General features: G+C 23.4%; 4 protein-coding genes across 4 annotated transcripts; 1 reads left to right on the top strand and 3 right to left on the bottom strand.

The window, feature by feature from the left end:
- Nucleotides 1–291: 291 nt before the first annotated feature.
- On the bottom strand, nucleotides 292–519 carry PCHAS_0608900 (mitochondrial import inner membrane translocase subunit TIM10, putative; the record flags this gene model as incomplete). The annotated part of the gene is made up of 1 exon (XM_728511.1): nucleotides 292–519. One exon carries the CDS (start codon nucleotides 517–519, stop codon nucleotides 292–294), a length of 228 nt encoding a protein of 75 aa, XP_733604.1.
- An 844-nt stretch (nucleotides 520–1363) lies between these two features.
- Nucleotides 1364–5731, top strand: PCHAS_0608800 (conserved Plasmodium protein, unknown function; the record flags this gene model as incomplete). Its single annotated transcript, XM_737278.2, has 1 exon — nucleotides 1364–5731. One exon carries the CDS (start codon nucleotides 1364–1366, stop codon nucleotides 5729–5731), a length of 4368 nt encoding a protein of 1455 aa, XP_742371.2.
- Nucleotides 5732–6218: 487 nt separating this feature from the next.
- PCHAS_0608700 (amino acid transporter, putative) lies at nucleotides 6219–10730 on the bottom strand (the record flags this gene model as incomplete). Its single annotated transcript, XM_731772.2, has 1 exon — nucleotides 6219–10730. One exon carries the CDS (start codon nucleotides 10728–10730, stop codon nucleotides 6219–6221), a length of 4512 nt encoding a protein of 1503 aa, XP_736865.2.
- Nucleotides 10731–12238: 1508 nt separating this feature from the next.
- On the bottom strand, nucleotides 12239–12858 carry PCHAS_0608600 (acyl carrier protein, mitochondrial, putative; the record flags this gene model as incomplete). Its single annotated transcript, XM_016797469.1, has 2 exons — nucleotides 12239–12346; nucleotides 12490–12858. 2 exons carry the CDS (start codon nucleotides 12856–12858, stop codon nucleotides 12239–12241), a joined length of 477 nt encoding a protein of 158 aa, XP_016653419.1.
- Between the last annotated feature and the right edge of the window lie 17 nt (nucleotides 12859–12875).

The raw sequence follows: 12875 nt of genomic DNA, 5'->3' as shown, positions 1-12875 counted from the left end.
TAATAAAACGTTTTAATAATAATATATGTTTAAGATTAAAAGAATTAAAGTTAAAAACAAAATGCACATTTATGTGTATAATTACAACGGTGGGTGGCTATATGCATATGTGGAAAAACATATACATAGCTTAATAAGAAATTAAATAATATGTAAAAAGAATGATTAAAAAAGAAAGCATTATGAGGCAAAAGAAAATAAATAAAAATCTATAGTTAGCACACAATGATGTGAATAGTCAAAATTGATAGTATGTAATATTTTGGGTAATCGACTTCCTTGATTTCTTAGCTATTTCGTAACTTGTGTTTCTTGTAAGTTTTTTCCTACTAATGTATGGATCTCCAAATATTTATGAACACATCTATCAACACAACTCGTTTCACCAACTGATAGAAATGGCTCATTTACATCAGGTATGCATTTTCCCCAACATGAATTTTGCATTCTTCTAAATAAATCAGACATACCCAACAATTCAACAATTGTACTATTAACTTTGCTTATGCTTTCACTCATTTTTGTCGCTATAAAATATAATAGTAATATTTTTTTCTATTCTCAAATGAACAGCAATCTTATAATTCAAAAGCCAAAAATGGAATGTATGGGGGTTTGTAATATGTTGTTTTATATATGTCCCTTCTGCTTTGTTTGCTGAAAATTGAGCATATACCACAAGGAATAATACCTACTATTTTTATGATTATCTTTTATGAGGGTTTAGAAAAAATGTAAATATTTAATTTTGTTGCTTTATGGTGAAAAATTCCCAAAATGAGTACCCCATAAAATGTATATTATTCTAATATAAATAAGTATAAAATATGAGAAATGTTAATAATATTTGAAAAACACATAAATGTAAAAAATCGAAAAAAATAAAAATGTTATATTGTTAAATTAAAAATGTATAAATTTTTATCGAATGGTATATTTTTTTCTTTAAGCAAATAAATGAAGGTACTATAAATAGGAATGTAATTTGTTTAAATAAAAAAAGAAAATGCTTCTATCATATATATGCATATCATATAATATATTTTTATGTATGTATATGAAAAAAGCAACATTTAGCTACAATGTGCATAAACAAGTTTATAAGCTTATATGATATTGCGACGTATATGTATGGTGTTATGCGTTGTATGCTTATATTTTTTTTTAAGGGTATAAATATATGCACATATATTTATTTATACAATTTATTATATTTATACACAATAATTATGTAGACTCGTAATAGGATGATTAAAAATGGAAAAAAAATAGCTTAATAAATTATCCTTTTTTAATTTTATTAGTTATTTTTTTTATTACAAACTTTTGGGAAATATATTTTTCCCTTATATGTCTTTAAAAAATGAATTATTATATGCCCCAAAATTTTGACGAAATATTAGTTCATCCAAAGGACAAATTAAGTATTTTGCATTTTTTTATAAACATAATAAATTTTAACAATGATCCGATTTTATGTAAAGAATTACAAATTGCTTGCAACAGTAAAGAAAATGAAGATATGCTCAAATTGAAAAATGTATGTGTAATATTAGGTGCCCCTGGAAGTGGAAAAACAACCTTAATAAAATATATATGCCAGAAATTAAATATGAGAGAATGCTACTATGAATCTGAATCTCAAGAAAATATAAATTTTATTAGGAATATGAAAAATGCAGACGGGGATAACTCTTATTATTATCATCCTTATAATGAATTTTTATTATACTCGAGTTGTCAAATAGGCAGTAATAAAAAACCCAAGATTCAAAATGAAAAAAAATATGAGCAAGCCAAAATAATAGATGATAAAATATACGAAGGAATACCAGAACACAATAGAGATAATGGGCACTTAAGCGAAAGTAATGCAATGAGTTTTGAGGGTACTAGTGGAAATAATAATAAACGGAAATATATAGATAAAGAAGAAATAGCCAACTTAAATAAAATAGCAAAGTTAGGTGTCGAAAAAAGCAACACAAATATGCAGGAACTGAATCTACATCTAAGCAATAGTAATGAAAATAGAAACAATAGCATCTGTAATGATGGGGTAAAGAAAGTGATCATAGACGAATTAACCGAATACAACATTTTGAATGGAAAATCAACTAAGATGTTTTTAAAAATGTGCAATACATTTATAAATATATTAGAGACGTCAATAAAAAGTGTTGAATGCAAAGACGGGAAAGAAGAGTTGTTATTACCATTTTCGCTTATGAACAATAGTTATTACAAAAGCATAGATAAAAATTATAAATTAATCAACACCATTTGGAAGAAAATACAAAGTGTTTTAGCTTTTTCTTACACCTTTAGAACAAATTTTCTACAAAATTCTGAAAAATCAAATAATATCGAAAAAAAAAATATTATAGACTTATTTGTAGATAATAATTATCATGAGTATGTGATTAAAAACTTAAATGAATTGAATAAAATAGATGAAAATATTAATGTTAATTTTCTTGAATCAAATAATATTAATAAATTAATAATTGAAAATTTAAAAATAGCTAATCATTTGATGACAGAAAATAGGGGCAATCTTTTCTTAGCTAACACATTAAAAGAGGATGTAATTTGTTATATGAAAAAAAAAAATATTAAAAAGAAAATAGAAGATATTTTATTTAGAAAATATTATTTTGAAAAAAAACAAAATAGTAATGTAGATATAGAACGAATATATGGATCATTTTCTTTGTTATCCAATTTTAAGGAAGAATACAAATGGAACAGTAACATATTATTAAATAATTCGATAAATAGAGGAATTAAAAATTTTATAGATTTTCATAATTCTAGAGAAGTAATAAAATGGTTAATAGTCGATGAAAACCATAATAACTCTTTAATAAATTATACAACTATTATTAATTCTTTAAACGAAAGAAAAAGTTGTTTAAATGTTTTAAAAAGTTTGAAACGAGAACATGAAATAGACAACCTGATGGAGTTCCCGGACCCACATCCTAATCTTCAAATTAAATATGCAGAGGAAATAATTGAGAATATAAATTATTCTGATAATAATATGCTTGAGCTGATTTTCATAAATAACATAAATAATAATTTAATAAATAATATGAATTTAAATATTTCTATAAATGAACTAATAAATTGTAATGAATTTATAACTAACTATCTAACTGACATAATTATTATTAATTATTTGATTGTTAAATATTTGAAGGAAGAATCTGTAAATTCTTTTATCAAAGTAAATAGTTCCATCAAAAGAATGGATAAGGAAAATTATGAGCTGTTTGAATGGCTACAAAGAGGGGAAGAGATTAAATATTCAACACGTGAAAATAACACAGGGGAAAAAATTCCAACATGTCTAAATAGTTCCTCCTTATGTGCTTACAATGATTTTATCTCGTTTAATAAGAGGAAAGAAAAAATATTTTCTCATTCTCAAAACATTTCAAAAAAAAAGGAAAAGGCTGATATTCATTCAAAAAGTGTAGACACATCAAACGATGGCTTACATTTTATATCAGAAAAGGTTCGAGAAAAAATAATAAATTATTCAAAAGAAATATATAAAATAAATAAAAGAATAATGGTTGGGTTAAATAAATATAAAGAATTAATAGAAAATACAATGGTCTTATTAAAAAAAGAATATGTTATAAAAAAAAAACTTTTGATTGATATTTTTGAATGCTTAGAAACAAATGATAATATAATGAATTGGCTTGTACCTAAAGATTTTAAAAAGACAATAAATAACATAATTCTGAATAGTAACCTGTATAGACATTTTATAAATATAAATTTAAAAAGCAAAAAAGAATATGATAAAAAAAAAAATTATTATGATAATCATTATATTAATACTCGGGCTATTATTATTGATGAATTGCCGTTATCTGAATTAGAATATTCTGAAGACTTCAGAAAGAGTTGTGTTAATTCTATTCAATTTGTTTTTAATCGTGTTATTTCGTGTAAAAAAGAATATTCTAAATATATTAACGAAGACAGAAAAAAACAAAAAAATCGTGAATGTTATTGTATACACCCAATAATTATTTTTATAAATTCTTTTGAAAAAATAAAAACGATAAATACATTATTAGGAGTTGATATAAATTATTCTCCGTTTGTTAATTTTATAAAATTAAAAAAAATACATCCATTATATCTTGAAAAGGCATTATCTGAGAGATATTATTGTAAAATGATAAATTTAAATAAAAATATAAAAGAAGTTATAAAAAATATATCATATAATTGTAATGGAGATATTCGATCTTGTTTTAATTCTTTAGATTTTATAAATCGAATACCAGACTTAAATAAAATGTCATTTGAGCAAATAATGGATGTTTCAGTATTATGTCAAAATGATATTTTTACATTTGCTAAAAATGTGTTATGCGGGCAAATCAATTCAAAAAATAGGATATCACATAACAGTAACAACAATATAGATTTAGAAACTCATTTAAGTTCCAATATAAATAATGAGTCCATATTTCGAAATGATAATAGTGATATAAATGCATATAATAATGCCAAACCGAGTGTTATGGAAAATGAAAAAAAGAAAAAAAAATGGAGTATTTATAAAGAATTAGACGAAAAAGCAGATATGATGAATGCTAGTGAAAAATTTCAAGTTTTATCTATATTGAAAGAAAATTTTATATTTTTTTATAATAATTTATATGATATAGCTAGATTATTTTCGAATTTAAGTACAATTGATTATTCTTTTCGAGGTGTAGATTGTTCAAATAATTTAATGAGAAAAACTTATGACAATAAAAATCAGGATACTACAAAATTCATTAATGAGCATTTTAGTTTAACATATAGGTATTACATTATGTGTAATAGAAACAATAATCATTTAATGCAAAATGGATATTTATCTAATGGGATAGAAATGTTAGACATGGGAGAAAAAGTTAATAACTCATCTGGTATTGCATCAATTGCATCTTTGGGTAAGACTAACTTGGATAATACTGTAAATCAAAATTCATTTTTAGTTAAAACATTTTTTTCGTTAAAGACAAATTATATGAATAAATATTATCATCATTTTAGTATAGCTAGAAAAAAATTATATGATAGATATATTATGATAGTTATTAGAAAGTTGGTTAATCAAAATATAAATACCGATGAAAATATTATTGAAAAATATGGTTTTTTTTTACGAGGAAATTATGAGTTATTTTCTAGCGTTCTACCATCTTATATATTACTCATCATAAAATATTGGAATAGTATTTATAAAAATGGATCCAGTAATATAATGATGACTAATATAATAAGTGACGAAAATACAGTAATCGAAAATTATAAAGAAAATAATAATTTAGAAACTAATGAGAACAACAGTATAAACAACAATGATGATACAATAATTGATCAAAATGAAATAAATAAACCATATGGATTTTATTTTAATGAATATTGTGAAATGCTTTATGATTTTAACCCTAACTCTATAAAAGATAAAAAGAGATATGAGCATATGATGGAAGTTATTTCTTTCGCTGAAACATTTATTACTCCAAAATTTATTGCTCTGTTTTTCCCCTCATACTTAAAGTATTTAAAAAATGGAACTAAACAAAAACAGAATGTAATAAACTTAGTAGGTAATCAAGCAGTATCTAAGGAGACATATTTTGAAATGATAAAATTGCTTCGAATGCATGATATGGAACTGTATAATTATTTTTTTTATTATTAACCGTTTTTACATTATTTTTTTGCTGTTATTCCGCCATATATCTGAATACATATGTTTTTCCAAATTTTATAACTATACAAATTGGAGTCATGTCTAAACTTGTATTTTGGGGGTTTCTAGAAAAAGAAAACCAATAGAATATGCTAACATAGAGAAATTAAATAATCTTGAAATGAGTGAGAAAAAACTATAAGTATAAATTGCATTATAGAATTACTAATGTTGTTTTGTTAAATGTAAAAAAAAATGGGATCGAGACATATGTACATAAGAACATAAGGCATGCAGTTTTAAATACAATTATACACTTGTATGTGTATTTTTTATTTAAAAAAATTACAAATTTGTACTTAAAAAATAAAAAAAATAGAGTAAAACAAATATGGGTTCAAGATAACAATATATATATGCACACACATATATATAATTATTTAGTTACTCTTCTATATTATTGAATTTGGGTTTTAAATTTTATTGATTTTCAAAGTTAAGCGATAAAATTATAAAGGATAGAGATAACTAATAACAGTATTGCAATAAACAATAAAACTTCAGTTGTTTTAACATGTTTAATTCTTAAATATCTAATAGGATAGACATGAATAATATTTTCATTAATGTTCCCATTTACATAATCATCTATTTGATATGCATCTTCATATCCAAATAAAGGTTTTTCAGAACAAATTAAATTAATTTTTGGCAGACTAATATCTTCCTTTTCTTTTTTATAACAATTTAATAGTGGTTCTCTTTTTTCATTATTAGGAAATTTATTTAAATATATATTTTTTTCATTTTGAGGTATAGAATATAAGGGATCCTCTTTTTCAGTATCCTTAATACATATCTCTTTTAGTGAGGTATGTTCTATATTTATACCATTTTGAGAAAAGTATTTATTTGAAATATGTGGATATTTAATACTACCACTTTTGCTAATATTATTATAATCATTATGTTCACTAAATGATAAAAGAAAATTATATTTATAATAGTTAAAAATATTATTTATTGAATCATCAAAAATATTTTGCTCAGTACTTCTATTAATTTTTGGAATAACATGATATACATTATCAGGAACATATAATGTATTTATATCTTTATATATTTTATTTTTCTTATTATATGAATTTAAAAAATGCATAACTGCATCTTTGTCTTTATTTAACTGTAAATCGTTTGTTAATTTTTTAGGTTTCTCTTGATCTGTTAAAATATTATTTTTAACTTGACATTTTTTGTCTTTGTTACAATCTTCTGTTATAAGTATCTGAGGTTCGATATTTGTAGAATCATCTACATTTTCCTTTATAGGGTCGTTTATTTGGCTAGTTATGTATATATTAGGGGATTCATTTTTATTTTCTTCGGCCGATTGGGGATAGAAATTGTTTAACCTATTTTGTCCAATGCTCAATGATAACGATTGAAACTTTTTGTAATTATTTGAACTTTGTGTTTTCATTGATTTGTTAGAAAGATTATCATTTGTTTGGTATCTCAATAGAATACTGTGATAAGAATCATTATTTAAATATGACACACTTCTTTGTTTATTTATGACATTATCTAAGTATTCTTTATTTTTATCTAAATTTATTTTATAGGAATATGTTTCGCTTTCTGATTTTTTATAAAAATAATTTTCAGTATCGTTTGAATATAAATAATTATATGCATTGGAAACATTTATATTTTTTTTATTTATTGATAAATTTGTATTTGTTTTATTTCCATCAAAAGCCCATGTTAATTTTTTTTTATTATTGATTTCATTAATAAACATACAAAATTCATCTTTAATATTTTTTATTGTTCTTTTATATTCATCATTTGATTTTTGTTTCTCTATGTCTTCTAAAAATTTCTTTATCTGTTCTTTATCCGATAGCGAATCATTTATCAATATATTTTTACACGTATCTGTGTTTGTATGCATGTCCAATTTGCTTATTCCTTCACTTTCCCTTTTTTTGGATAGTTCTTTCTCTTCATCCTTATTTGCATCTATACTACAAGCTATATCGTTTATTTGGTTTTTACATAGCGTATCTGTTGTATCTGTTTTTTTTTCTGTTTCTAAATTTTTGTCACTAATCTTGTGCTCCTCTTCATGTCCACTATGATCATTCCTCTGTATATCTTTATCAAATATATTGGGACGTTGTTCACTAGTAAGAACAGGTTTACAACTGCTTGAATAGGATTTATTGTTTGTATTATAGCTATTAATAAGGTTATTTATGTCATAATTTTTAGAGCTTCCATTTTTTTCTGCTACATCTAAATTGTAATCACTGTAGACAGAATTTCTCTGAGTGCCATTTTCAAGTATGAATTTTAAATTTAAAAAAGAATCAAATATATCAGAATATTTAATTAAATATTTATTTCTTTCATAATTTTTTTTTATGATTTTCGCATCATTATATATATCTTTTGATAAATCCGCTATATTTTTATTATTTAACATTTCATTTTCACTAATATTGGAATCGTCATAATAATTATTATTATCATCATTATTTTTGATGGGGGTTTTATTACGCTTTTTTTCAAATCCTATAACAGTTTTATGTTTTCGTGGTTTTCGGATATTATGTATTTGGTGTTGATTCGTTTTTTTAGAATTATTTTTATTGATATTATTACCCTTAATATTGAATAAAGAATTATATTTTCGTAATTCGAATTTACTTAACTTGTTTTCGCTTTTTTTACAGTATTCATGTGATATATTTACTTTATTTTTTTTTTTTAAATCTTTATCACTTTTTTTTCTATAATAAGTATTATTATCTTTATATGAATTTCGTATTTTTTCAGGAGATTTTAATTTTTCACTTTCATTTTCACTTTCCTCGCATGTATCTTTTAATTCCATATATCCATTTTGAAAGTCGCCATATGTGGTTTCTGCATTATTCTCTAATATTTTGTAATTGCCCTTTAAAGAGCTAACATTATTATTATTATCTTCGTTCAACTGCTGTTGATATTCTTTCCCTTCCCCTTCCAAAAAAGATATGTCTTTTCCCTCGGCTGGTTTTATTTTGTCGTAATAATCGTCACTATCATCCTCTTCCATATTGTTAATTTGGTTAAGACTTTTAAAATGAATTTTTGGTTTGCCTTTTTTATTACTACTAGCATTATTAGCATCATCGTTAATGATAGTTTTGCTTTCAATTTCTTTCGTTTTATTTCCCTTTGATTGGGAGATTCTCTCAGTATCGAATATGTCTTCGTTTTTTTCAAAGTGCAGATTTTTATGTGTTTTGTTGCCGGAATTTTTAGTAGCATTATTAAAAATTTTATTTTGACTACTAATATGATTATCATCTTCTATTTTCAATGGATTTGGATCACCATTTTGGTTATCATTTTTTTCACTGAGAATCGCAGGGTTTCTATTTGAACTTATGTCTTCTTTTTCTTTGGATTGTTTTTTTGCGGAAAACATGTCGTATAACGCGAAATTTTTTTGTTTATATTCATTTGGGTCGTATAAAACATGAATATAATGAAGCGGATTTTTTTGAGAATAAGGAATATTTTTGCAAGCTATCAAATATATAATTGATGGTGTAATGTAATTACATGCGTATGAAAAAATTAAGCTTGACCATGTAAAAATGCTTTCAAAAATAGCACGAGAAGTAAACCACCATGATATAAGAAATGGAAAAACAGTACCAAAAAGGAAGGCAACTTTTTCTGAGCATATATTACTGTTAACTAAATTATACCTTGTTGCAATACAATATACATAAATTCCGGGAGCAATAGTTAATAAATCAAATAAATAAATAGAAACTTTCATTGAAGTATTTACAGATGGATTTTTTAATATGCCATACAATATATTTTCATTATTAATATGAGGGTAAGCGGTATATAATACGTATCCAAATATATAATAAATAAAGCAACAAAAAAAGTTTGAAATCCATACTGTTTTTATAATTTTTACATCAGGTTTCATTTCATTTGCCCAACATGGTATTACTGTTATAGCAGAATAGGATGCTATATAGGAAGATAACAGTTGTTTAAAATTAAAATCACCAAATACAGTTGGATATTTAATATCTGAATATTTTCCCATGGTATCATTTGACAAACCTGTGTGGACATTGTTATATTTATATATTTTTATAACACTTAGAAAAATTATTTGAAAAATTGTAACCATTAAAAATACAAAGGATAGTAGTTGTACTTTCATATTATCTTCTAAATTTGATTGAGAAAAATAGATTGATATAATAGCATTTATTACATATCCTATAGTTATACACAATACATAATTATCGCTATAATATAATTTATTTATATCTGTAATTGTGCTAATCTGAAACTCTGGATATATAATCACTCCAACAGTATACCCAAATATATTTACTAAAATATAATCTACTGCATGGGATACTATAACTATCGAAATTATATTGCTCACTAATATACTACCATAATAGCATATCTGCATAAACATAAAAAATATATTGTTTTTTCCCAAAAAATAACACATAGTTGAAATATATTCATATCTTTTATTAAAATGGATATTATTTGGTATCATTGTCATAGATCGTAAAAGTAATAATGTGTTAAAAATTGTTAAAAGACATATTATAATATTTATAACTAGGCATGGTAGCCAACCAGAATGTTTAAATATATATGGTATAGATACAATTCCAGATCCAAATATTTGATTTATTAAATAAATATAACTATATTTTTTCCCTATCGTTTTATCTCCAAAGTATTTAGATTGTTTCAATCTGATATTTTCAATATATGCCTTATTCCCATCATTTTTGTTATAGTTATTTTTATTTGTATACAATCCATTATTATCCTTATTTTCTCTTAGTATGTCTATATTTGGTGATGGCTGATATTCGGTCTCTTCAAGTTTTTGATATTCGGTATTCAGTGTGCTACTAAATGTATTTTCAGCAACACCTGTATCTTGTTTTATAACCATTTGACGATTATGTTTGTGCTATAAATGATTAATAGTCGTATTCTATATCTGGAGTTTCAATTTTTCCGTTTTTTCACGATTTTTATATTAATATTACAAAATTATACCATCAAATGGCCCACAATAAGGGGTATTGCACTAGTAGAAATGAGAGAAGTAATACATAATTGCCATTCAAATGTTATGAAAAAAGCTTAATAAATGCATCAACGTAACGCCATGGAAATATGGCATTTTACAAGCCAATTCGGTAATTCAAATTGTACTATCACGCACACGTATATGTATATATATATATATATGCTTGGCTTATGTGTGAAATGAAATTCTATATATATTTTTAATTGTAATATTTGTTTAGTTATATATGACGAGTTACAAGTAAATGCGAATTTATCTCGATTTAAATTACATTATATTACTATTGAATATATAGAAAATCACCATTTTAAAGAAGAATATTTTTTTTTCATTTTTTAATATTAAATTTTTTATTCTCACAAAATTTAAAATCAATATGAGGCAAGATTAATATGTATAATTAAAAACGAATGAAAGTGATTTCTTTTGTAGTACATTACTTGTAGAAATCTATTTGTTATATTATTTTGTTCAGTATTTATATTTTTTTTTATGAATGTTAAAAACAATGGAACAATATTTACAGGTGTAAAAGAAAACAAAATGAGCACACTACATTTTATATATCTAAAATAATAATTTAACATTACTTCTAGTAAAAAAATATTATTTTATTATTTAATAGGTGCCCTGTGTACACACGTGGGAATATTTGTATTTATTAAAACGTTTTAATTTCTAAGAATAATAAACAAAAAAATATATTCTTATGCCACTTAAAAAATTATAATATAATAATATTATTTTTTTGTGGATTTTTTTTTAACATAAATTATGATATCTTGCTGTTTTGCACACATAACAATCACTTTACTATTTGAAAATATTTTTCTATTTAAGAACTATAGACAAACGGATGGAATAAAGCTATAAGAAAAATGTGTAACACATTTTAAATTTGAAGTCGCAATATGTTAATATAAATCTATAAATAGGAATATCTTTTATAATACACAAATTTAATAAGTTTGAAGGAGAAACACATGTGTAATATCCAATTGTTAAAGATTGGTTAAATTAAAATTAATTGAAGAATTAATAATTATTACAGAGCCCCTAAGGGAGACAAAACCAAGAAGTTTATTTTATAAAAAAATAAAATATTTATGTTTTGTTTTTCTTTTTATATAAGCACATACATATGTGTAACTATATATCTTATAGGATCGAAGAGTTAATCTTCATAGGAAAACAAAATGTATAATATAAAAATTTCAATTACGAATAAAAAATAAAATGAAAAAAAGATATCATATACTTGATTATTAATTGCAAAATTATATGTTTGTAGAACATTAATTTAAAAAAATCTATTAGAATTATATTGTTACTATTTATTATTTAAAATATAGTATATAGAGATATAATTAGGTCTTCTTAATATTTAATTGAACCAAATAATCTATTACTTCTTGTACTGTTTTTATACCGTCAGCGGTTTCATCTGGTATTGTGATGTTGAACTCAGATTCAATCTGTAAAAAAAGGAAAGAAAAAAAAAGATGAGAATAACAAATTGGTAAATATAATATATGTACATAACATCTTAAACAGTTTCACGAATTATACAATAAACTGAAACTTTCTCACAGATATGCATTCTATATGAAAAAATTACATCTATTAAAAATTCCACGGTATCTAAAAAATCCCATGCTCTATCATCTTTGGTTTTATTTTTCTCTAAATCTTCATTATAATTAATTTCCGCATCAGCTGATATATATTTTTTTAGAACATTCAAAACTTTTTCTTCAATCTGTTCCTTAGTATATGAGCTTGATTCTTCGTTTTCTGTTGAAAAATATTTAATATTATTTTGTCCGTGCCCCCTTATAAAATAATTATTAATATTATATAAGTTGTTATAATTATATTTCATTCCATTATTTGAGAGAATACTAACAAAATATCCTCTTTTTAATACATTACAACTTTTTACATTTTTATTATTTGTAATAAACTTTCTTAAAATATTATTTCTCATTTTCGCATAACGACTGT

The sequence above is a fragment of the Plasmodium chabaudi genome, assembly GCF_900002335.3.
Source record: "Plasmodium chabaudi chabaudi strain AS genome assembly, chromosome: 6".
Classification (NCBI taxonomy): Eukaryota; Apicomplexa; class Aconoidasida; order Haemosporida; family Plasmodiidae; genus Plasmodium; species Plasmodium chabaudi.
The sequence above is the reverse complement of the archived record's forward strand: the minus strand, read 5'-3'. Positions and strand labels throughout refer to the sequence as shown.